At 44.9% G+C, this 26842-nt stretch overlaps 1 protein-coding gene across 7 annotated transcripts; it reads left to right on the plus strand.

Moving 5' to 3' along the window:
• The first annotated feature begins 193 nt into the window (after nt 1–193).
• On the plus strand, nt 194–23869 carry FAM124B (family with sequence similarity 124 member B). Of its 7 annotated transcripts, XR_013233486.1 has the most exons (5): nt 194–296; nt 6721–6970; nt 9292–10034; nt 12927–22734; nt 22785–23869. XR_013233486.1 is itself a non-coding variant. In XM_077348885.1 (4 exons), the coding sequence occupies exons 3-4, from the start codon at nt 9303–9305 to the stop codon at nt 13569–13571; spliced, it is 1377 nt and encodes a 458-aa protein (XP_077205000.1). In that variant the 5' UTR covers nt 194–296; nt 6721–6970; nt 9292–9302; the 3' UTR covers nt 13572–23869. The 7 variants fall into 7 exon arrangements, 6 of the variants coding, with proteins under 6 accessions (XP_077205000.1, XP_077205003.1, XP_077205005.1 ...); XM_077348885.1 differs by having other exon boundaries at nt 12927–23869; XM_077348888.1 differs by having other exon boundaries at nt 6721–6927; nt 12927–23869.
• Nucleotides 23870–26842: the final 2973 nt, after the last annotated feature.

Consider the following 26842-nt stretch of genomic DNA (forward strand, 5'->3'; position numbering starts at 1 on the left):
GGGGCGGGGAGCGCGTGCTGCCTCTGAGACGGCGGCTGCAGCGGCGCTTCGCCGGTTTGCTCGGAGGCCCCTCCGGGAGTTCGCAGCCGGCCATCCCGCTCAGCCGCGCGCCGCAAGGTCCCCGGGAGGGGGCTCGGCGGGTGGCGTCACCGAGGGGGCGGGGCCTGCGACGGGGGGCGGGGCAAAGGGTTGGCCCGGAGGAGCCACTTGTTGCCCGCGAGCGGGCGGCAGCGGCTGCAGGCGGAGGATGGTGGGGCGCTCCCTCCGGCCGCCGGCATCATGAAGGCAGGGACCGGGTAGGCGAGGGGCTCCGGGCCGGGGGAGAGGGAGAGCCGGGCGCGGAGGGGGTCGCGGGCGGCTTTCCGGGCGGCAGCGCTCAGCCGGGGCGCCGGCTGGAGGGAGCTCTGCCTTGCATTTCCCGTCCCAGCTGAGCTGCTGCCCCGTCTGGAAGCCGGGCTCGTGTGTTTGCGGGCGGGCCGGCATCGCTTGCAAAGGGGCTTGGGGGTTGCGGGTCAAATGCTGCCAGCAGCCTAGAGAAAAGGAATGCGGTGCGCCTCTGTCGTGGAGACGGCTTTATTAGGGGATGCCGTTTAACTTCCGCGCCCCGAAAACCTCCAAGTGCCTCCTTCCCTTCATTCAGCCTCCGATCGAGGGTAGGGGAATACTTTCTCCTCTGGGTTTTGGCAACTCCAAGCTGGGGAGCTCGAAGCTGTGGGACATTTGCCACTTTAAGGGGGCTTCAGCCGGCAACTTGGCATATTCTGGACTCTGTTCCCACACAATTGTTTTTGGTAAGGCTGCCAGATTTGCGCCTATTTTGAGAGCCCTCATGGCACATACGAAGGGCAAGAAAACAGGTCTGTGCCCTGAGGAGTTCACAGGCGAACATTTGCTGTCGGGTTTATGTCCTGCACCTACCCTCACTTAGCAAACCATTCCCCCCACCCCGAATAAAACCCCAGGGAATAGTTTATACGTGCGCTTCTTTCTCAGCGGGGAATGCCTAGATTTGACATGCACTCCTTGCAAAAGAGAGCCAGTGTTTCATAGCTGGATTTCGTGCGTATTTCGCCCTTCCCATTCAATTCCAGCGTAGAATCAGAGTCACGTGACGGGCCCTTTAGAATATCGGACCTATCCGGCGCCAAGACGGAGAGCAAGGTTGCTATGGCAGCTGGTATGGATACAGGAGCTTCTCCCCAGGGGGTTGAGCAACGTCACCTTTTGACTTAAGTTTAACTTGGTCTAATGCTTCCTTGTCCACGGCTCACCCAGAGCAGCCATGTGAACGGCTTTCAGGAGCATGGGGCGTGGGGGAGGGGAGATGAGGGAGTTCACAAGGAACTTAATACATTACTGTGGCTTTGTGCTGGTTCAGGAATCAAAGGATGGTTTGTGGAAGGCTGAAGGGGCAAGTGGTCGCCTTCGGGGCAAAACAAAACTATTCTGTAGCTCTCTGGTTATGAACGGTACTTTAGGGCAGCCCTTCTCAACCAGGGGTTCATGAAACCCTGGGGTTTCTTGACGAGTGAACTAATTTTTAAAAATCTTTTTTAAAACTCATAAAGAGCAGGATGAAATGGGAGAGTAGCTAGAATAGGATGTTTCGGGGACATAGCTGAAGTACCTGTAAGAAGATGGGGTTTGTGAGATTCCAAGACATATAGTGGGCAAATAATCACAGGTCCCTAATTAAGCCTTGGGGGATTTTTGAAGGCTTGGGATATCTAGATTTTTTAAACTGAATTCCCGTTCAGTAATTTCACATTAGATTTTCCTTTTGAAGTTCCTTTGCAAGAGAACTGCAATTTTTAGATAATTAAAAATGCTCTGAAAGATTAAAATGTTCCTTCTCTGGCTTTTGAATATTCAGAGTTTTGATGTCAATTTACTCTTTTGCACAGAGACTGACTTGCATGTCCAACATAGAGAGCAGAAGGGAATTTATTTACTTACCTAGATTTATAGACCACCCTCCCTTGCAGCTCAGGGCAGTTTACAGAGAAATGTTGACACATTGGGGTACATATTACTTTGGAAGATGAGAATGAGGCGAAGATGGTACTGTTGATGGCATATCCCATGACTGAGTTCCTTTGGGAGCCAGGTCGGCATCTGGGTTTGTTGCAGTGGAGACACAACACTGTAGTGCTTTCCGCCTTGATTTGGACCATTGTAATATCAGTTTGCAACTATGCTGGAGATCCTTTGGAAACAGGGTCCTTAAATGGCTTGGCCAAAATAGGTCCTTCAACAAACAAATTCCCCACCCCCACCCCCCTGATTGCATTGTGTTGGGCTGACAGTACATGCCACAAGTAAGTAATTTTTTTCCTTATACTGTATGTGCTTTAAAAAATACTAATGGCTTGAAGGCCAGAGTCTTCATGAAACAGTTTTGAAAAACTTTCAGTTAGTGGTGGTTTTTCCATTCTTCCAGTGGACTGAAAAGTATAAATGTCTTGTCTTGAGACCACCGTCATGCAACCAGCTGCCTAAATGCCAGATGGATTTTCTTTCCTAGTGGAATTGGTATTTCACTTTCCTGCAAGTGAATTTTTCTATAGAATGTGCAGGGAGACTTCATGGATTCAGGAACACATATTAATAATTGTGTGGCTGGGACTCTTTGCCTTTTCACAGTAACTAAGGGAATTCCTAAGAGTCTGGCTGGATGTAGGCAAAACTGAAATAGATGCCAATAGTTGTAATAAATATTTTGGGAAACCTTGGTGTCTTCTTCATGACTCCAGTACTGTATACTACTTGATGACAAAAGCAAGAACAAAAGCCATGCAATATTTTTTGTTAGGGCTAACGGGAATGATGCAAGCAAAACAGTGTGACAGTTCTGAGTTCTCCAGGACTGTTCATCAAGTGAAATGTCATAAAAAGAAGGGAAAAAGGGGGACAGAAAAACAAGAAGTCCTTGGACTTTGCATTTTACTGACAAATCTTACATTCAGGACCTGAGACCTCCCTCCCTCCCCCAATTTATATGCCTCTACCCTGGCGAAGGGTTTTGAAGAATTTGAACGGTTGATCCTCATGAAAAGTAAATTATGGTTTGTGTTCTTAGTTCAGTACAGCAAAATAAAAACTTGCACTTATTAATATTCTGTGCAGAAAAAAATAGCTTCTTGGCTTCTCGACAATAATAGGTGCTCAAGGTCGTTCAACTATTATGTCATATTATGGCTATTGGAAACTGAATAACTTGTTGGCATTTTCCCATAGCAGCATTTTTATCAACTAAAAATCAGGGACATATCAGCTAGAAATGGGTCATCCGATACCTTCTGATGGTTACTCATGTTTAAAAACGTGTCTATATTTTTATTTATTTTGGGATTTCTATACCACTCCTCCCAACAGGCCGGTTCAGGGCAGTTTCCAACATTTAAAAACCAATACATAGTAATAAATACAGTTTATCATTAAAACATTCTATTAAACTATAAAATCAGTCAAACCAGTTGATCAGCCAGATAGCTTATGCCAGTATATTTGGACTGGGGGAGGGGGGTGTTAGAGGGAGCCCAGTTGATGTTTTCACCCAGTATCGTCATGGTGTTCATTGGCCCCAACAAAATGCCTGGCGGAAGAGCTCCATCTTGCAGGCCCTGCAGAACTGGCTAAGTTCCATCAGGGCCCTCATCTTTTCCAGGAACTCATTCCACCAGGTGGGGGCCAGGACCCAAAAGCTTGATTGAAGCCAGATTTACTGTTTGTGGGCCAGGGGTCACAAGTTTATTAGAATTAGATGATCACAGTGGCCTTTGGGAGGGGGGGCATAGTCAGTCAAGTGGTCCTTCAGATATATTGGGCCTTAAAGGTTAACACCAGCACCTTGAAGCATATCCAGAATTCAACTGGGAGCCAGTGCAGTTGCCTCACGGCAGGCCGGATGTGGACCCTCCATGATATCCATGCGAGGATTCATGCCGCTGTGTTCTGGACCAGATGCAATTTCTGGATCAGCATCAAGGGGAGGCCTGTGTAGAGTGCATTACATAAGTCTGACCTGGAGGTGCCTGCCACATGAGAGAAAATAGCAGTGCCTTGTTTTGGCTACTTTTTCACAAGGTGGTGATGCCTTTCTCCATTTGACTCTAGAAATATGCTCCAGATGTTCCATTGGACCATGGGATTATATTATGCTTAATACTGTAGATACCAATGTTGCTGTGCTTCATTCCTTGGGGACCCTGCTCCCAGCCATTATGCTGCCTGTTCCATGGGAATTTAGCTGCTGTTGCTAGAATCAGAAACCGGGCCAACTGTTTAAGGCTCCAGTGAATCACTAAAGCAGAGTGTGGAGAAACAGACGGAATCACACAATGCCAGCTGCCCTATAAATTACCAGTTGGAAAAGCTGACAAGGCATGGGGTGAAACTGGGGGCTGAAGTAGAAGCAAAGGAATGTCCTGCAGCTGGGGGGGGGGGGGCGGGCTCCCTGTTCACATAAGGCAAGCTGGAACTTCCTGTTCTAAAGTGGGAAATAATTTCAGACTTTTAAGTTGTTGTTCTTGAACCCAGCGCAATCAAGTGAGGCAAACACAGAAAAATATTACCTGACCAAAGAAAACACTGAGGAATAGGCAGTTGCGACAATGAAATGAAAATACAAACATTGCTTGGGAAATAAATACCAAAGCAGCACATTCGAAAGCAAATGGCATTGCTCAGAGGAACCTTTTTATTAGTTTAATGTCATGTTGACTTAGTTATTTGCTTTCCATCCTTTGCACATCCTAGAAAGTATTGACTATTTTATGTTAAATTTTGTATTGGCAGTGTGGTGGCACACCCAACGTTTTTAAGCAAGTAGTTGGGAAATTAGATAGAGAAAAGACCAACGTGTGGATATTAACGCATGTACTAAAGCACGTCTCCCTTCTTGGGCTATGCTGCCCAGTGCTTGTTCAATGCTGAGAAAACTCACTTTGGACCCGGGATGCGTTATAACGGCAAGATAAATGTGAGAGTTGAAAATATATAACAAGTAGTCTAGGTAGGGTACATGATGAATGATGGCCCACAACACAGCTAGCCTAATATTTTTAACTTGTCAAGTATTTCCCAGCCTTGCAGCCTTCAGTTTTCCAACCGGAGATGTCTGAAATTGAATTTGAGCCGTAGTGCTGTCGAAGCCACGCATGTTAATAATGGTGCTCTAATCCCTCTTTAAGGGATGAGGGAATTCAAGAGAGAACAAATAGTATTAGGAATATATATGCAAGAGAAAACAAAACTTTGTGTGGAGAGTATAAAGCCAGAAGAAGGAAGCTGCATGTACAAATGACATTGTTGCTGAAGCCCATTGTTGCCGAGTAATAGCTGGGGGAAAAGGGCAAACTGCTCTACTAGGTTCACACTTAGGAAAATTAGAGTTTTCAATAAGAGAGGCTGTTAGCATCCTCCCACATGAGAAGTTTGTGCTGGCGAACAGGAAGCAGGTGGCAATTACTGATAATAGGATAATTGCTGTATTGTGTGATCCCCCCCCTTTCCCCCTCTTTTTTGCTTTGGGAGTTCCTCCCTAGAGAGTTGATTTTCAGCACATGCTATCCAAGCAAAACAGGAAGTGGAATGATCTTTTGTTTCTTTTCTTTTTCTTTTTTTTCTTTTGCACAAAACTTGGGAAAGGTATTTAATGGAGTCTGGAGCCAGTTTTACATGCATCTATGAAATTCGGTGTTTTTCCAAGTAATGCTTACCTCTTGTTTATTTGGAAGATGCTGGCAGAGCTCCTTAGTGGAGATAAAATATTGCTTATAGTATAGCTCTCATGACTGGTAAAGAAAGGAGTTTTGCAACACCATTTATCTCTGTCCTGGCAATAAACGTGTCAAATTATACCCATTCCAAAGACAAAGAGTAGCAATAATGAGGCCACAACAGTAACAGCATTTAATCTGGTTTTCCCCAAGTGAAGTGCAATTTGCACATAGAGCCAGAGTGATTCTGGTTTGTTGAAGCATCCCTTGGTACAGGAGAATAGGGTTGGTTGGCACAGGAGAGCAGGGCTTCTAAAGCTTTGCAGTGAATTGGAGAAAAGTCTTTTGCCTGGTTTAATCTGCTTTGTCGCCTGCCACGAATCATTTGCATGTGTTAATTAGTTCAAATACGTTCTAGTTTAAAGTAGCTCCAACGCTGATACTGATTTTTCTCTTACTCGCTTAAGGCAAGGGCCAGCAACATTTTATAACTAAAGAGCCAAAGTCGGTAAAAATTCAGAGTGAGAGATCAACTAAAAGCCAGTGTGAGCACTCATTCACAAAACAAAACATTTACTGTGCTGATTATTGTCATATTGATTGACAATCCATAACATTTTCTTCAGCATAAAGAACTGGTGGTTGCCAGTCACATGTGAGATTAATGGGCAAGAACGGGATAGACAGACCGGATAGAGTGAGCAGGCCCTCAGAGGTATGACTCACACACAGCACCTTTAGGAAACCATCTGATGCTATTCACATATGTTTGGAACAACCCTCAGATGGACTCTTGGGCAACAGCAATTGTATCTCAAAGATACAAAATAGAATTCTGCAACTTCCCACTGGATTGCTTCATAGCCTTACCCACCTCTCAAAACAACTCAAAAGTGTCAAAGAACCCTGAAAGTCATAGGACATCTAAGACATATACATTCAGTACAAAACTGAACAGGAAAAAAATCAAGAGTTTCACACCATTTTTTTTTCTTCACAGTTACCAAGAAAAATGGGGACTGGTAGGCAATTCTAGACTGACTCCATCCTGGCTTTTAGACATCAGTCTACCACCAGGATCTTTAACTCGATTTGTAAGATGGCATTACCATAAGAAAGTGGATTATGTGCTCCCCAAAGTTGAAGATATCCTGGAATTTCTACAGAAGAGGGTAACCAGAGGATTATGGGCAACTACACTCAGCAGGCAAGTTGTAGCACTAGCTACCATCATCCTGGCTAACAAGGGAGTAAGTATCTCTAGGCAACTGTCCATTATTAGAGTCCTAAAAAGAGCTGCATCACGGGACCTTCCTCATCCCACAGTTTACCCACCTGGAGGCTGCACACAGTATTATTGGCCTTGGCAAACTTCCCTTTGAGGCAACACTGAAATGCTTCAACCAGCTGGGTATGAGCTGTCTATGGCCATTTACGCACTGGAGGTCTCATGCCAGGCTGCAGGCTGGTTTTAGTAATGGCAGGTTGCCCCACCTTTTCCTGCACCCACATGGGGAAGCCTCAATTACCTGGTTGGTGTTTGTATGATTGGACCATTCCATGTGGTTTGGTCATTTCTGTATTCTTTGGTAGGTAAGTGAGTCCTACAGGAATATGAGTCCTCTAAATAGTAGACTTAGGCATGGAAGCTTTTCATTCTTTCATTTTTGTTATTCCAAAGGGGGCTGTTTTGTTATTGAATTGTTTCATAGTTACGTTTCATTGTTGTTTCCTTTGTTATTGGTTTTTTTTCATAATTCTGTTTTGTTACTTTCCATTGGTTTCATTGGAAGACCCACTCCCCCTAATTTGTGCCTTTATGGTTTTCTATCCCAATCAAACCTTATGGTTATTGCAGCTCTCCCATCAGGCACACACCTCCAAATATCAAACTGTTTGCAGTAAAATGGGGGAGCCTTTTTTCTATGAACATCTGGGGCGGAATTCATAGAACTCTGAACGCACAATAACACAGACAGCAGCAATTTTATCTTGAAAGACTAGCATGAGGAAGAGGTAGACTAACAAGACAAGGGCATTGGTGGCCATTGTAGAGCAAGACATCTGGGCAGGCAGGGAGCTAGAAGAGGACCTTGAGTTAGACATTCTTAGATGAGGAAGAAGATTTGGACAGGAGCATGCAAGTAGGGGAATGCAGACTTTGAGGGGAAATTTAGCACAGACAGAAGGTAAAATCCTCTCTCGTATCAGCACTGGGATACCTACCCATGTATGTAATCCTAGTGGCTTCAGGTTGCAGCCATCATGAAAGCCCAGCATGTCTCTCAGGCTGTGCCCTCTTTAGGAAAACACTATCTCGTAGAGGTGAAACCAGTAGATTAGGATAGGCAAGTGCAAGAATGAAAGAAAGAACTGATAGAAAAATAACAAAAGAAATGAAAATCCTGGTGTGTTTTTTAAAGCATAGGCTGTTTAGAGAGGGAATTAGTTTCATTTTCATACTAATTACCATAATTACTAAACAACCATTTTCGTAATCATAGTAATTAATCACTAAAGAAATGCACGGGCCTATTAAATAGTGCGCTTCAGTGCTTTTCAGGATGGAACCAAACTGTTTTCCACTGCCAGGATGGATCCCAAATGTATAAAAGAGGTAGCTAGATGCCAGCCAGCAAGCATTTCGAGCAGACGAGCCTGCACATACACAAATATTGCCTTGTGATTGCAGTGCGGAAATGAAGCCTCTGGTGGAACTGGCACAGAACCAGACGTGGGACTCTTCCCTCCACACTAAAATGGAGTAGCAATGCATAAGCCTGGCATTCCAAAAACCATTTCCCCTAAAGTCATGGCTTTCCCGAGATTACTTCTCAAAGATAGATATCTGCTATCTGCAGTGCTCACGTTGGCTCCTTTTCAATTGTCCCATTTCCTTTCTTTAAAAGAATGGTTTATCTGCACAGCCCAGAAGGGTGTAGTCTCAAAAAAAAAAAAAAGCTTTGTCAAACTGAAGCAGTTGGTGTGCAGGCTGAAAGAACAAAACAATGCTGAGCCTTTCAATAAAACACAAGCATCACAATGCGTTTTTCACCGAAATGGCTTTGGTGTCTAGCAAGTTGTGCTGTTACCCAGGAGCTGCTAGCTTTCAGCCGGTAATTTTCTACCCTGTTTGAAGGTATAGATGCTTATAAAATCAAATCTTTTGGTAATCATTGTTTTTCCCTCTCATCTCTGATTTTGTAATATTTTACTTGGGAAGAAACTTTACAGGGAGTTTTGGGGATTTGGAAATGTGAGTTGCTGTTGAGTGTAACTGAAGGTCAGCCTGGGGAACCAGGAGATAGGAAAGCCCCCCTCCCCCCCCCCCCCCGGCCTTACCCCTGCATTTCATGTGCAACGGTAAACTCATTTGCAGGTAATAAAAAGAAGATTAATCTTTGTGTTAGTGTTGCAGTGAGGTTTGTAGAGTTCGCAGAAGTGCTTAAATGGGGTTTGGCTGGGAATTGCAAGTTCTAATTTCTGTCTTTATGGCTCCGTGCATGTGATTGCCCTTTCTACGATACGAGCACTGAAGCAACAATGTCGTCATTACTTTTGTATTTTGAAGGTCATTACACGATGGATGGAAGAGCAGACTCCTTGGTGATGACTGTGCACCTGCTTGCCAAACCTGGATATGCATTAGTCTTGCAGCAAACCCTCCGTCAGCTTCAGGAGTGGGTCTGCCTCGATGTGCGCCTTTTCCTCGTCTCAGAAGTCACTTCACCGGTTAAGTATTATGAGACGTACCGCCAGAAGAGCTCCAGGTTCCCCGGAACGTCTGTTCTGCTTTTCTTGCATGAAGACGCAGGCGAGGAACGGGTTTTCCAGTTCCATGACTTTTTCCAGCACCCGCCATGGCACCGTGTCCACTTGGAAAGTGCTAACGGGAAGCTGTCCTGGCAGGCCCTTGGTAACCAGGAGTTCTACGGGCTGGATGAGCACATGCCGGTATGGGGAGTGCGACAGGTTCACTATGGCACTGAAATCCTGCGCATCACGCTGTACTGTAGCTTTGACAACTATGACGACGCAGTGAGGCTTTATGAGATGATCCTGCAGAAAGAAGCGACCATGCAGAAAAGCAGTTTCTGTGCCTTTGTCCTGTACGCCACAAAGAACATCGCAGTCCAGCTTTGCCTGAAGCAGCTGCCTCTTGGGCTGTCGGTCGACTTGAAGGAGTCCTCAGTGTTGCAGTTCAGGGTGCATGAAATCGGGCAGCTGGTTCCACTCCTGCCTAATCCCTGCGTTCCTATCAGCAGCACTCGATGGCAAACGGAAGACTACGAAGGAAACAAGATCCTGCTTCAGGTATCGTTCTGTGTCTACGTAGGAACCAAAATCAGTGGCAGGCTCCATTCATTAAAATGGAAGTCGAATGGTAGAATTAGAGTGGGTACACGGAATCTTTGCTACAAAAATGTTACATAGAGTGGGGCTAATTGCTGCTACATAGAGTGGGGCTAATTGCTGCTAATCCATATTTAGGATATTGTAAGTATATGTTGTCTTTTATTCAAATATTTCTTTTACAACTATTTAAAAGAATAGTTTGGAATATCTGACATTCACGTTCTTTTATCTAATGAGAGGAAGGGATCAATAACAAGGAGTAATGGAAAGGAAGGCAATTTGAGCCAAGTGCCCTCAAATGACCGTCAGTTTGATGGAGACATGTTATTGACCGTTTAAGGATTGTCTGTTCAGAAAGAAGAGGCTTCCAGGAAACACTTCCACAACCACCATTATTATATAAACTAGAAAGGACTGTCTGAGAATGTCAAATATAAAGGGAATGCTATATTCATGAACAGGTTTTTATGACAGGAGCAAAGATGCAAAATGGAGGTGGATCATTTTAACAAGTTTTAAGATGATATTCAGTAAAGGCTGAGATTCTTTCTGCTTCAAGCATTCTGTTTTCCATAATGACCAACCAGTTGCCTTCAAAAACAGCATGTAGCCATTAGTTTCTCATGGAGCTATCTCCTCTCCTTTCCTAACCGACACTTTGAGATACTTCATTCATCATAGAATCACAGAATCAGAGCTGGAAGGGGCCATACAGGCCATCTAGTCCAACCCCCTGCTCAACGCAGGATCAGCCCAAAGCATCCTAATCTGTTGTGCTCTCTGAACATGGGCATTTTATTTACATGTCATGTAATAACCACTGATGAATAGCTCTAGATCAGCCTTTCTCAACTTTTCTCACCATTGAGAACCCCCCCTGAAACATTCTTCAGACTTAAAAAAACTCCAGAAGTGGTACATCATGCAAAATATGGTTGGGAAGCATAGCTGTGTATGTGCCCAACCAAGGCCCCTCCCCTTCCCACCTCCTCCAGGACCACCATTGGCCATTTTGGGAGGGGAGGGTGGATTGACATGACTATATATGGTCATATTATCTGAGAAATGTGTAACAATTTTTAAAAATATATCAAAAATTAACTCCCTCCCATTCAGGAAACCCTTCCAGAGCTGTCAAGAAATCCCAGGGTTTCATGAAACTGTGGTTGAAAAAGCCTGCTTTAGATCAACTTTGGTTCTTTCTGTCTTCCAAATATTCAGTTATTGAAGTATAACTACTAAAATGCATTTTTGCTTCCTCGTGGTACTTAGTCCCAACTATTAGAAACCGAACAGACTCTTTAACATGTTCTAGAAAGAGCTGTGCATCTACCAGTGGCGAGCAGTTTCCAAGAGGATTCTGATTTGATGTAGCATGTATGTACCATGAGGCTAGACGGAGCTCTTCTGCCGGGTTTATGGTCGAGGCCAGCGCACCAGAAAGATCTGGACTCCCCCCGAATCATTCTACTGGCAGCTGATGTCCACCCCCAGGGTTGTAGTTGGTATTCAGGTTTTTTGGTTTTTTGTTTTTAGTTGTTCTTATGTTGTCACATATGTCTTGGATATTGGACTGGATATTGTTGATTATGTATTTTGGGGGGTATTTTAATGGGGAATTTTTATCTGATGTAATCCACCTGAGCCTTCTTAGGAGTGGCAGGCTAAAAATCAAATAAATAATAATTAAATAAATAGTTACCATTATGGCCTCACGGAACTACTGAATGTCCAGAAGCAAGAGATGTCCAGGGTAGTGAGAAAGAATAATCATTCTTGCTTGTTCAGTCTTGGTCATTCTGCAGGAGGTTGGACTAGATGATCCTGGAGGCCTTTTCCAACTCTGTGAGTCTATGATTCTATGATATAATTGCAATTATTATTTTTGTGCTTCCAAATACAAGTAATAAATGACCACTTAATGCTTTTATACATAAAGCAGCCTGGTTTACAGCCATAGCTGGTGCTGACAGAAAAAAAATGTTGGTTGTTGCTTGTCACGTCCTGTTATGTAGTTCAACCGAATCATGGTTGAGAAAGTATGAATGACCTCAAGATTCATTAAGCCCTTTGACTGTGGCCAAAGTTTGTCTGTCAGAGGGATGCATGAACAGCATACCTGTAAACTGAATCCCAAATATATTTAAATAGCAGATGAACAAAATGAAAGGCCCAGGGGGTTTTATGTATTTCCAGTTAGTGTTATCATGCTAAATCCATAGACCATCATGTATTAAATCTGGACTTCATAGTTCAGTTTGGCCATGCGTAAACACATGGTTGGATTACTCCAGAGCAGATCAATATGCCATTCCCCTTTCTTTCCATTCATATGATGATTATTCCTTGAGGTGGGGGAAGTCAGTACATCATAATTCATTATTGATTAACACTAATAAGCAGGAAACTCTTCTATGAAATGTTGCAAGATACTGAAGAGAAATAGCTTAGTGTCCCCTGAATGCTAGCTGTGAATGCTGAGGCCAGGTTTTATAGTAATGTCTTAATGAATTGCTAGAGGACAGGAAGGCCAGGAGGATCATTGTCCATGGGGTCGCCATGGGTCGGACATGACTTCGCACCTAACAACAACAACAACAAAAACAAATTAACGAATGTTCCTCATTATCTTTTGCTTTTTCTTAATCCATACAATTGAGTTGCAGAATTCAAATGAGGCATGAGCTTTTGCAGCTTGAATGCCCTCTTGTGAAGGATATCAATTAAAAATCCTCAGTACAGCAGTACATTATTCATTTGCAGTTGATGGGCTTACAGGATCAGGTGGAGATGTGATCATGTTACTGACGTCCAGGGCACTGTTAACTTCCTTGCTCTTTTCTTTCTTAGGTTCAAAGCAGCTCAAAGCACAGTGGAAAGCAAGATTCACTTTCCAGCTGGCGTAGTAATGCAAGTGAGGAGGGGCTCCCCCACTACTCCAGCCCCTCCCCATTAGCTGTGAGAAGAATAGCTGTGCAGCAAAAAACCCGAACCCTTCGAGCTGTGAAGAACAAAAACAAATCTACACGGAGTGGGGGGTGTGTGCCAGGAACTCTTTGCAGCCCCTCACAAAGCTCTTCCTCCCCATTATGTAGTCCCACAGATTCCTCTCTGCAGGGCCTAAGGCCTTCTTATGTGAACCTCAACACTCAGTTAAATCTTCCCAGCTATGAATTCCAGCATTGCAGGGAGGAAGATGAGACTAATGTTGACACAGGCTACAGAGTGGAACCTTCTGAATGGGATGGTTCTCCACTAAGCAGATTCTCAAGGGACTTGCGAGATGGTCTTTCACCATCCACAGAGTTATGTTGTCCATCCCCTTGTGCTGGCTCCACAACCAGCCTGCTCTCTGCAGACAGAAACCACCCATCATTGCATATTACCAAACTAAAGAATAAAGGGTCGGCAGAGATGCAGTCAGGGTCTCATCTAAGGCTACCAGAAGCAAGTCATGGGAATGAAAAGGAAGAGGATGAAGAATTTTTTATATGACTTCAAGTACAAACTGATTTCTTAGTGCCTTATTTTTGATATAATGAAGAGAGCAATCTGTATCCTGCACAAAGACCTTGTCCTTGTGTAGATACCCCAGCTGCCTATGCTACCTGGTTCTATTAGTGTGAAAAGAAAGCTTAAGAGTAGTTTGAATAAGATGGCACTTTTAGTTTGTTTACTATTAGTTAAGTCTCCATGAACATTATTCTCTCAGGCAATCCACTCTAAGCTCCTTGAAATCCAAGGGAGATACTTTGCACAGGATTGCACTGTGAGAAAGATTCTCTTTCTTTCTTTCTTTCTTTCTTTCTTTCTTTCTTTCTTTCTTTCTTTCTTTCTTTCTTTCTTTCCTTCCTTCCTTCCTTCCTTCCTTCCTTCCTTCCTTCCTTCCTTCCTTCCTTCCTTCTTTCCTTCTTTCTCTCTTTCTCTTTCTCTCTCTCTCTCTCTCATATGTGCCTGAAGGCATATTGTGAAATATTGGACTATTATTGTACAATGAGCTGCTTACTTAACACTCCCTCATCCCAAGTTTACTGAAGTTCATCAGAAGTTTAGAAACTGCAAGCCTGCTAGCCCCTGTGTGTTGCCACTGAGTGGTGGCCCAAGAACCAGAGGCCCTTTCCTGTGCAGTAGAGCCACACAGCAAGGTGACCAGAACTCTGAAATTCACCAAACTGTTGGGGAAATGTTTCATTGCATTTCAATGCATTACATCCTCTGCCACTCGGGAAGTTGGTGCCAGTGTGTCAGATGGGTAGGAATTGGGAGCCTCCCCATCCAGGAGTACTGCAAGGGAAATTTTGATATCTGGCAGGATGAAAAGGATATGCCTTTTTATGTAATTGCACCTTTTGGTGTTTTTAAATCATTGGGCAGACTAAGTAGGATGGCTGAGTGGTGTGACCTAAGTTGCATAAATGTGGAGAATCTTTCTAAAGGTTTTCTTCATATTAAAATTTGGAAAATATGAGGTGTCTACTTAGGGCCCTTTTATCCACAAAATGTTTTTTGTGCCAGCTTGGTGTAGTGGTTAGGAGCACAGACTTCTAGTCTGGCGAGCCAGGTTTCATTCTCTGCTCCTCCTCCACACGCAGCCAGCTGGGTGACCTTGGGCTCGCCACGGGTGCTGATAAAGCTGTTCTGACTGAGCAGTAATATCAGGGCTCTCTCAGCCTCACCCACCCCACAGGGTGTCTGTTGTGGGGAGAGGAAAGGGAAGGCGCCTGAAAGCCGTTTCAAGCCTCCTTCGGGAAGAGAAAAAAGCGGCATATAAGAACCAACTCTTCTTCTCCTATTGGCAATCTAGGGCATGAAGTGCATCACAGGGGCCTAGTTATAGAACAGAATAGGATATTCCTGGTCATCAAATATTGTCCTCATAGAGTTTGTAGGCTGCCCCTGTAGGCACAGCTACCTTCCTTCCGCCTCCTTCTACCTGCTTCCATAACTTGTGCTCAACTGTGACAGTGACTAGTTGGTGTTACGTGTCTCCAGGAAAATAAGCCTCCACACATGCATGTTAAAAGCATAATGCTGTACGCAAAGCAGCTCTATTTCTTTGACTTTCTACTCTGGCTACTGAATTCCTGCTGGCTGAGCCACTGAGTTATTTCGAACTAAGTTCTGACTTAGCGGATGACACTGGATACCCAGAGCTCTGAGTTGTACACCTGAGCTCTTGCCACTGGCAGGCTTCTGTCACTTCCCCAGCATAGGCAGGTCAAGTTCTGGAAAGGCTGAGAATATCAAGCCCAGCAGTTCTCTGGAGATGTGGTGAATGGCTGCATGTGTGGGAATGGAAGAACCCCATTAATTTGAATGGAAATGAGGCTGAGGTTTGGATTTGCACAGACTGTAGGTATAAGTGTTGATTTTATAACTGGAAATATTCTCTGTTTGGCTTTATAGAATTTCTGGTCGCAGGACTAAGGAAGACTTCTGCAAGAGTCCCCAGTGTAGTTCCTGAGGGCCAACCCTTTTCCTGGTGCCTATCAAGTGTTTTCAGAAAGTGGGCAGGGCTGGGCTGGGATTTTTGAGTTTCTGACCCTTCTGGTGTAATGCTCACAGTGACTTTACCCAAAGTACCTGTGCAGATAACAGTGCGATTATAAAATTGCAATCAGGCTTGCTTCTAACTCAATGCAATCAGGCCGCACAGCTAAAATGCTTAATGGACCTAATTAGGACTTCTACTGAAGTCATGAAATCTGTGTGAGGAGCACGCACTGGCTCTTCAGCACCAACTGTCATTGTTACAAGTCATAGGATGCTTTGGGCTGATCCTGCGTTGAGCAGGGGGTTGGACTAGATGGCCTGTATGGCCCCTTCCAACTCTATGATTCTGTAATTGTGTGTGTGTGAGAAATGGCAGGGCTCCTGAGAGAGAGGCTTGTGTGAAGGTAATAGCCCGGAGCAGAAGCATCCCCCCCCCCCTTTCTGCCTTTGCCAACAAAATGAAGCCAGGTGTTGTCGAATGAGGATTTCATAGCTAGCTCAACAAGCATACGTACTTGGTGTGTATGCAGGAAATTGTTTTTAAACAGTATTTCAAAATTAAAAGGCATCCTGTCTGAACTGTTCTGTCTGAACTGTTGAAGAGCTGCCGTAAAGAGTTATGCGTAACTCAGCTGCCTGGCGTTTTGGGGTTGGCTCCGATTTCTTTGGCAGATACCTTCTGGTTGTACCTCTCATCTCCAGTCAGAATCCCAAAGGTGCTTAAGAGGCTCAGAAAGGAAGCCTGCCTTTGAGAGTTGCTGTTGGTTGGGAAAGCCCGTCCTGAACCCGATGGGGAAAGTGTCCTTCTGTACAAGGCAATTGACTTATAGTGGAGATCTGAGCACCAGGGGAATGAGATCATCTCTTCAGTTTCTCTGGCTGTGCCCTTCAAATGCCATGTCTCCTTGTGCACACAGTATCCTTACAGCCTGACAAAAGAAGGCTCATTCCAGAAACACCATCCTTTATATTTTCAAACCAAGACGTAATTTTAACATGTTTATCTTCAATGGAATCTTTTCCCTTTCCAGTAGAACACGAATTCAGAACAGAATTCTACAGAAGTCTCTGTGTTGTGGAGGTTAAATCAACTCTACAGACCCAGCTTTGAAACTTGGTTTTGTGTGTTCCACAACCCTACCCTGGGTGGAGAATTGTTAAGGTTGGAGAGGAAAACGTAAGAAGTCCACAGAGGAGAAAGAGAGTTGGGTGGGAGTAGAATGCCCATTTCAGCCCTATGCTTGGGGTGGGGGGAGTTGTGAGAATACTTTGGAGAAACCTGTGATTTGTGGCCTGGGGTCACAGTGACCTTGCTTTCATAGATGCCAGGAGACATGGGTGTTACTTCTGTATAGTTTTAGATTAAACATGACAATTCCTCAGGAGCTTTTAGATATGTATAGCACCTGCTCTTTTTTCAATGTGATGCATCCAACCAGATTGTTTAACTCTCAGTGTGAATGCGACCCTTGCCTTCTGCCAGGATCTGAAGTGGCCCCATCCCTTGTCAGTCAATTTGAAGAAGGGCCTGGTCAGTATGAGAAAGGCTGCTCAAGGAACTTTCTCCAGTCATCAAACCGGGACTACCTTCTTTTGAGTTTTTTCCTGGCCATCTCATACTCTGCCCCATGAGCTCCTAATTCATTTTGCATGCAATGAAGCATCATTGCTGGCAGCCAGTGAATGCAAAGGTTATTCCTAATGAGCCTCCAAGAGAATCTTCCATTGAATGTGGTGTGCCTCTCTAGATGGAACAGGTAAATAGCTAAACTTACTAAGCACGGGGTAGTTTGCTAAGCTGTATGACCCTGAATGGGATGTAAAAATGGTGGTTCCCTCTTTCTGGACCTCCTCTTAGAGTTGCTCTGCAACTGGTAAGCAGGTAGTTGAAGACCAGGTGTTTGTTTCCCTGCCTGCCTCAAGTATTAACTAGCCTAGGTGTGGCCAGGGGGGTGAGCCATAGGAGGTCCATGCCTTGAGTGTGCTTGCCTGGTAGATTCTGGACAAGCCCTGGAATGAACTGAATTCTGGTTGTTCGTTTACTTGTATTTTTATGTAAGATGTTTCAGGTCCCCTGTCAGAGGAAAGCAGCATATACAAATATTTAAAGAAACCCCAAAATATTATGAGTTCAAAATATGCTCATCTTAGGCCTTGCCTCTCAGTGAGGGGACAAACTTGTCTCTAGGCTGTACATTTCGAACTCTGGTAGGGCTCCCATGACAGAAGAGTCCTCCAGGTGGAGGGGTAGTACCCTAGCTGCCTTCCTGGCACCTAGCTTCTGATGCTTTTGGAAATCTTTGCTCAGTTATATGCTCTGGAGTCCTCACCTGCAGTAGAAAGTGGTATAACCTGGACTGTTTTATTACCTCAGTGAGGACGGAACTACTTCTTTTGAGCCCGTGTGATGTAGTGGTTACAGTAGAATATGTGGGTTGATATGGAGTGAGTCATACAATCTCAGCCTACCCTACCTCACAGGGTTGTTTTGAGGATCAAAAAGAAGAATGTTGTTAGCCAGGTTGGGTCCCGGCTGGGGAGAAAAATAAGGTCATTTGTAAGGAAATAAAAGTGATTTGTCTGAACCCAGTATGCAGTTGTATGGGTGAGAGTTAAAGGAGGAAACCAGCACTGAAATAAAAGCACCTTGGGAAGGGTGATTTTTCAGAAGGCAAATGGCCTCCCTCAACTCAATGGACCCTCACTTAATGTTTTCCCCTGCAGTTGTATTCTGTCTGGGGGAAAAATAATTATGGCACTAGGTGAAATATGTGCTATTCTGCCCCCCAACCTGGTTTCAACGCACACCTGACAAATTGAAACAGACCCACTGAGCTTTGCCAGTAGCTTTACTGCTGCTACAGCGGCTGGCAGGTGGTCCTTAGTGGAGCTGATTGCTTGCTCTTATACTGAGATGATCAGCTGAAATTCTTACAGTGAAACTGTGCTCTAAATGAGCAATTAACCTGCAGACATGAGGTGCAAGGCAAAGGCAGAGTACAAGTAGAGTTGTCTGTTGCCAGGAGAGGAAATACTGCTGGCTGCTGTTTATCTCCATGTCATGAGATGCAGGGTGTGTTTTTTGTTTGTTTATTTTTGATTTGTCATCATGTTATAGCTTACGGTAACCCTGTAGGGCTGAGCTTGCCAATCAGGGCTCTGTGATAGCTTCCCAGGGGCTCCCTGGCCTTTCACCTGTGTCCTGCCTTAAGTCACTTGGCCACACTTCCAGCCCATATTGGGGGCTCCTCAAAACCTGAAAAACATTTCAGGGGCTCCTCCACAATCAAAAGGCTGAAAAAGGCTTTCAAGGCTGTTGTCTGACTCTGCAGGGGGACCAAGAATTCCTTGGAGGTCTCCTACCCAAATACTAACCAGAGCTGAGCCTGTTTATCTTCCAAGATCTGACAAGGTTGTGCTTGCCTGAGCTACCCAGGTCAGGGCACAAAATGATTTAGCTGCCGATGGCCATGAAGTCTCTATGAAAGGGACCAGGCTTCCTTTCCTCCACACTGGTTGGCCATCCTATCTCGATTTGAAGTATCTTGCTGCTTGTGCTCCTGGTTGCTCACCCTTTGTGAGACTGAGGCTCCTGGTTTTCAAAGAATCATAGAACCATAGAGTGGGAAGGTGCCATAGAGACCATCTAGCCCAACCCCCTGCTCAATGCAGGATCAGCCTAAAGTATCCATGATAAGTATCTGTCCAGCTACTGCTTGAAGGCCACCAGTGAGGGGGAGCTTACCACCTCCTTAAGCAGTCAATTCCACTGCTAAATTACTCTGACTGTGAAAGTTATTCATTTATTTGATTTATATACCACCTTGATATCTGGCCAGTGCTATTCTACATATGGTTTAAAGCCATTACTGTGGGTCCTTATCCTCTGTTGCCAATAGGAACCACACCCTGCCTTCCTTTCAGATACTTAAAGACAGCCATCATGGCCCATCCCAACTTCCTCTTCTCCAGGCTGAACATTCTCAAGTCCCTCAGCCTTTCCTGATAGGGTTTGGCCCCCCATTGTCCTCATTGCTCTCCTTTGCATCCCTAGATGTGTCCATATTCTTCTGGGAAAATACACAAGCAAAGTAGGTACTGAACTTTTTTGCTTTCTCTCTGTCAGAGTCTCTCCATCTTCATCCAGTAGTGGGCCTATTGCCTCATTTACTTTACATTTGCTCCTCATATATCCGAAGTAGTTTTTGTGGTGGGATTCCCTGGCCAGGCTCAGGTCACTCCTAGGTTTGACCTCTCTGATGAGTGACTTTCAGTGCCTGGCAACCTGCAGATTTATTTCATCCCTGAATGCATGACTTGGTCCACAGTCAACCTCCATGCTCAGCAACAATGTGTCTCAGGGAAATAATAAATCCCTAGTGTTCCTAGAGCGATCTTGTACCTGGTGAGCACCAGATTTATATTTATGGCCTCACTTCATTCCCTGAAAGTCAGTTGCTCAAATGACTTTGGGAAAGCTTGTATTCTAATATGCAAATGCCCGTCAGTATTTTATGTGAGATTGCTGAACAAGATCCTCCAAAATTCAGGGTTAGCATGCAGCTGATGGCCAGCTCTGCACTTCCTGGTTGAAGCCTCCCTGACCCCCCACCCTCCAATTTCTTTTCTTTTTTTACATTGCAGTGAAGTGGCCGAGGCAGAACAAGCTGAAACTGAACCCAGGCATGTCTGAGATGATGCTGGTTGCTTTAAAGGGCTCGTGTTTACTTGTAGTGAGTGGAGTTGGCCTCTGCAAAACAGGTTAACAGCTTGGGGATTTTGTGGATCCAGCCTTAATTGAAAAGCAGGTTGGTGTGTTGGCCAGTATGGCCACCTTCTAGCTGTATCTGGCTCCCTGGGGCTATCCTTTCCTAGACTTGGTTGCAGTTGGAGTACTGTAATACCTTCATTAGGGATGCACCTGCAAGATCGGCTCTCTTCTCATCCACCAGTGGCACCTTTAATGATTGGTGGGGTGTTTGCAACCTGTTTGTATTCACAGAAAGAAGATGTATTTGCCATCACAAGCAGCCTTCCAGCAGTCTTTTGATCTCCAGCTGGGGAAGTTCTGCTCTGTACCCAGCAAAGTGTTTGTGTGTGCTTGTGTGTGTGTGTGTGTGTGGGGGGGGGGATTAGGAGCCAAATCCCAGTTGATCACCTAGAAGTCAGGTTCTCCCAGTCTCACATCCTGGAAATTCTGCTGCAGCCAATTAAAAAGTAGGGGGTTCTAAGAAGCCCAGCTGATTTCTTTTCCCCTTCCCAAGCTATCGTCTTAGACTGTACAAAAAAGGAAGGTACCAAGCCATTCTCCTCTGTCCTTTGCAATGCAGAGATTAAACAACAACAACAATTAAAACCCAGCCAGCAGCCTTCATTTGCCCCTTCACAGCTTTAGTGATGAGGGAGAAGAGAAATGAGCACTTTCTATTCTCACTTTTGCAATGCCACAATTTGCTTCTGTCCTTACCAGCTTAGAAGGAAAACGTGTGAGCTTTTTGCAATGTAGAAATGAAAGCCATTGATTTGTCCCCCATTCAGCCTGGGTGGAAGGGACTGACTGTTTTAGAAACACCAGTGTGGTGTCTTGGTTAAGAGCAATGGCCTCTTATCCGGAGAACCAAGTTTGATTCCCCACTCATTCATGTGCAGCCAGCTGGGTGGTCTCAGGCTAGTCTTGGAGCTGTTTTCAGAACAGTTCTCCTAGAGCTCCCTCAGCCCCATCTACCTCAGAGGGTGTCTGTTGTGGGGAGAGGAAGGGAAAAGTGATTGTAAGCTGCTTTGAGACTCCTTCAGGCAGTGAAAAGTAGGAAAAGCCCAGAATTCCAACCCAATGGGAGAAAGGGTTTCTTCCCCCCCCCCCCCAGCAAGCTTCCCATGCTGAAACAGTGTTGGGAGGGAGAGTTGTTTTTCCATTAGCAAAACCATAGAAATAACTCCCTTCCCTATTGCCATCTTGGCCGGGGAAAGCATCTGGAGGGAAGGCAGCAGCCCTCCCCCCTCCTGCATCGGCCTTCCAAGTCCAAACGGGCTTCCCTTTATTTTGAAACAGCCGTGCCCTGAAAGTGTTTGAGAACCAGCATGCCTCTCTTGGCCCTGAACCCACCTGCCCCAACAGCAGCGTCCATCTCCAAGCAACAGGGATGCTCTTGCAGGCAGAGTTGGCCTGTGGCGGATTTTAATACTTGCAGAGAAAATAGCAGGATAGAAGGGATCGTTTCAGAAATGAGCCTGTACTTTTGTTTCTACCCAGCCAGTTTGTATTCAGAGCGTTCCTCACATCTCTGCTGCCTATTGAGAAAAATAATCCATGGGACTTCCTTAAAGCACCGTTCACATTTTTGTCTCTTTTTGTGAGTCCCGGAATGGAGGTTTTCTTTATTTCCTGGGTCTGGTTAGAAAGAGTGCTGCAAACACGTAACGAGCTGAGCTGTAGGAACCACCAAGAATGCAAAAGGACTGCTGTGATGGTCAGCAGAAGGCTGCCCCGCCAGCCAAGCAAGGAACTTGCCATGTGGTAGGCCTAGGCGGGCAGAGTAGGCAGAAGGGGAGAAGAAGTCCTGCAGTTGCCAGCACTGCTGTGTGCTTCAAATGAGGTTCCAGGATACAATAACATCTTTTGTCTAGCGTGAAAGTAGCAACGCAGCATTCAAAAAGGGGAGGGAGGCCTTGGGCAACTCGTTGTCAAGGAGCAAGAGCAGAATTCAACAGCATCCAGGAGATAAAGCCGAAAAGAGCTCCGAGATCTCTGCCTGGTGTGCCTTGGCTGCTGGTCGAAGAATAAGACTGTGGTCTGAGTCAGTCCCTGTGGAGCTCTATTAAAAAGAGGAGAGGTTTAAGCTTTTGCATTCAAGAAACGTTGGCATAGAGCCTTAACACAAGTATTGGAGACGTACAGGATACAATTCCCTACCCTCCTTTGTGATGTTTTAGGCATTCTAACAATGTTCAGTAGTTCTCACCGAGCTTGGTGGTTTTGCAGGAATGCAAGGAATTCCAAATCGTTTGCGAAAATTTATTTAGATCTACACAGGTTGGTCTTCAACCTTCCCAGACCTTTAAGTCCAAGCAGCAGTATGGGCTTAAATCACATGACAGGAACTTAAATCACATGACAGGAAGTCACAGTCCTGGAACACAGGGGTAGTCAACCTGTGATCCTCCAGATGTCCATGGATTACAATTCCCATGAGCCCCTGCCAGCATTTGCTGGCAGAGGCTCATGGGAATTGTAGTTCATGAACATCTGGAGGACCACAGGTTGACTACCCCTGCTGTAACAGGAAGAGGAAGAACCAGAATGCCTCTGCTAAGAAACAGGCCTTTCTCCACTGCAAAGTGATTATCCCTTGCTATCCTGCTGGTTGGGAGGGAAGGCAGCATGGCATAGTCGGATCTCATCAGATCTCAGAAGCTAAGCAGGGTTAATACTGGGAAGGGAGACCAAGAAGGAAGACTCTGCAGAGGAAGGCAATGGCAAACCATCACTGCTTCCCAAATACCTTGAAAGCCCTCTGTTGGGTTCACCATAAGTTGGCTGCAACTTGATGGCACTTTATAGAAACACACATTTTACAGCTCTATTTGGCATGCATGTAACGAGAGTGAGGTGGTATGATGCTTTTCCTCTCTATGCATGTGCATGAGCAACAAGCCCTTAAGAAACAACATAATAATGCTAGCTTGAAGGGGGGTCATGACCTACCAGAGAGTTTTCGTCCCATAGGTAAGGATCATTGCATCAAAGGCAAAGATCTCTGAACTGAACTGATGCTAATGGAGCATTCCAACTGGATAGTATTTCCATTAACCAAAAAGGACATGCACTGTGCCAGGAGAAGGATGGATAGTACCAATCCAACTTTGAAGAAGATGTACTGTTGTTAGATACTTTGAGTCCCCACTGGGGAAATGCAATGTGGGTCATGCTTATTCAAGCTCACCCATGTTCATCCAGTTGGTTTCTTTGCTGTCTTTTCCAAGGAGGATCACTGGGTCAGAAATTTCTGTTGCACAAAGTCTGTGAGTTATGGGAAAATCAAGGTAAGCAGACCGAATCCTGTCTATTTGATAGAATCCCCAATTGTCCTGGCTTTGCAGTTTAATGGCTGTTTCCATCATGATTGCTTTTGATTCAGTGGACATTTGCTACAAGCTATGTAAAAAGGAAATGGCTGTATGTAATTAAATTATAACAGTATCACACTGATCATACTGTATGATTGTAGAGTATATTGTTAATGTATTAATATAATCACCTTGTATCGATTCCCATCAATAAACAATATAATTGAATCATATAACAGTACATTGTAAAGTCTTCTCAAGAGCTCTGAATTGTTTATGAAAATACAAGGCACAATACATATACCTGGGGATGTTATCTAAAGCAGGAGGAAACAATAAGCTACAGAAATTTCAATTTCATAAGAAGAATCCTGGTGCATCTAATGCAGCACCTAGTTCAGCATCCTGGTTCACACAGTGGCCACCCCCAGTTACTCTGGACAGCCAACAACAGGGCATACAAGCTGAGACCTTTTGATGTTGCCTCCTGCCTGTGGGATTCAGAGGATTAGTGCTTCTGAATGTGGAGGTTCCTCTCAGTCACCATGGCTAGTAGCCACAGACGTATATCCTCCATAAATCTATTTAATCTTCTTTTGAAGCTGTTTCTCTGGCTATCTCTCCTTCCTCTGGCTGCATATTCCAGATTTGCTGTGTAAAGCAGTATTTCCTTTTGTCCACCCAGTGCTGTGCATTCTTACCTGGGAGTAAAGCCAATACTGAGCACGGTGTGACTGACTTCAGACCAAACTTGCATAAGATTACCCTTTCTCTCAGAATCTGTCTTCAGCTAAACATTTTTCCCCACAATATGTTTTTGCAGAACATGCACAAGTATAAGTGGCATCTCCTGATGGCTCAAGGCCTTTACTGGCCATGATGCTCAGAGCTCATGAGCACATTTTAAAAATTAGACATGTGAATGGCATCTCCGTGAAGAAGCATTACAGGGCTGTTGCCAAATCCATGAAGAGTTCCTACCACTATCTCTAGACACGCCCTGATGGAAAGTGAAGATCCTATATTCGGCTATCCCTGTCACGTGCAGGTAGTCCTGCAACTGGCATTTTGGAGGTATCACTGAGTTCTGTTAAATCAGAAGAGGTCCTTCAGATGTACGGGAACCTTGGATATCCAGGTCTTCTGCTAGCAGATATTCTTTCCTTGCGTTGGTTCTCTCCAGCACCAGCAGGGCTTGTTTCCCTTCCCTGACCTGCCACCATAGTAGAAAGCCTCTGAATCTTGGAAAAATCCTAAATATTGCAATGCAAGGTGGCACTCTCAGCTTTTGATGGGAACTTTAAGTGGGATGAATGTGCATACTTTGGGCAAACCATCCCAAGCAGAGTTGTCAACTTCCAGGGGTTTGAATATCTCCCAGAATTACCACTGGTTGCAAAACCACAGAGAAAATGGCAGCTTCAGAGGTGGAGAAATTCTATAGTATTATGTCCTGCTGAAGTATAATGGAGGGGGGAAAGGCCCTGTCCCTATTTAGATGTGCATAATAACAAAAAAAAGTGTCATTAAGTTGCAACCCCTCTTTGGGGTCATTCCAAAGTGGTTTGCGTTGCCTGCCTGGATTTTCTTGGTGGTCTTCCTTCCCTTTACTAACCAGGCCAAACCCTGCTGCACTACCAAGATTGGACTAGATCAGGTTGTTTTTCTGCCTGAAATGCTTGCCTTTTAAGCAAAGTGATTTACCTGTATACAGTTAGCATTGTAAGTATCTCCACCTTGTGGTCAGAAGTGGCAATTTTCCCTGAGTGGGGTAGTCAACCTGTGGTCCTCCAGATGTCTGTGGACTACAATTCCCATGAGCCCCTGCCAGCAAATGCTGGCAGGGGCTCATGGGAATTGTAGTCCACAGACATCTGGAGGACCACAGGTTGACTACCCTTTAGACTTTAAGGCAGGAGGCAGGGGAGCCCGGCCATCCCCAGAAAAGACCTTAAGTAGTTTGCCTTTTAAGACAGCCTAGCTGTTTATTCTTTTATACTGAGTGCATGTTTCCTCTAGCTAGTTAGCCCCGAAGCCACGCCATTGAAATGGAACAGGTTGTTGCCCTGAACAAGAAGGTTGTGCTAAATCAAAGTAAAACAGTTCTTGTTTTATTTGCTTGGACTCTTCACATCTTCTTTTTAGATGCCCAGTTTCTTTTTTCCCCTCCCTTCTTCATTTTTATGCTAAATTATACACGATACTATACCTAGTTCCTCCAACCTGCAGCCAAACTGCAAAAAGACACTGCTGGGGAAAGCAGGGATCGACTTCCCTGATCAGAAAATGAACTCTGGGAGAGAAAAATACAGGCCAAAGGCAGGCATGGGAGGCAATGTGGTGCAGTGATTAGTGTTGGACTAACTTTGCCATGAAGCATCCTGTATGACCTTAGACCAATCACTGTGTTCCACTCTAGCCTCCCTTACAGGGTTATTGTGAAGATCAGAAGGACAGGAGCATAAATATTGGTTCAAGCTCCTTCATGGAAAGAGCCCAAGCCCATTCCAGGGCTGTTTTGGTCATTGAGGAAGGACTCATTAGGACTGTGGTTCTCAACCTTCCTAATGCCATGACCCTTTAATGCAGTTTCTCATGTTGTGGTGACGCCCAACCATAAAATTACGCAAGCGTTCTTTCACAAAAATTAAACTGAAACTGGCCAATGGCATAAAGATCCATTGTTCATGATTGTATATATATATTTTTTTCTGGGTCTTCTCAGTTCAGTTCTGCCTCTTGTCCCACCATGCTGATCTTGCTGTGTTCCGCTGCTCCAAACGGATGAACACTCTATCTCAATCTAGCCCGCACGGCTGTTGTGTAGATGGTGCCCCCCGGCCAAGTGGCTTGCCCTGCCATGACCCCTGTGAAAGGGTCGCCTCCAAAGGGGTTGAGAACCACTGTATTTGGACCAGGACCAGCAACAACCACTGGAAGGCTCAGTTGCTTGCTACTATTCAACAGCAGCCACCACACAAAAACATAATGATATGTAGTGGTTACAGTTCTAGATTATGATATGGGAGACCCAGGTCCAAATAGCCACTCTGCATGGAAATTTGTTGGACTATCAGTGTTTCTAGTCTTCAGTGTGGCCCCATCTGTGGATTCCACGGAGGGTTTGATGTAACCTGCTCTTTCTTTCTTTCTTTCTTTCTTTCTTTCTTTCTTTCTTTCTTTCTTTCTTTCTTTCTTTCTTTCTTTCT

This window comes from Paroedura picta, chromosome 8, assembly GCF_049243985.1.
Source record: "Paroedura picta isolate Pp20150507F chromosome 8, Ppicta_v3.0, whole genome shotgun sequence".
Lineage (NCBI taxonomy): Eukaryota > Metazoa > Chordata > Lepidosauria > Squamata > Gekkonidae > Paroedura > Paroedura picta.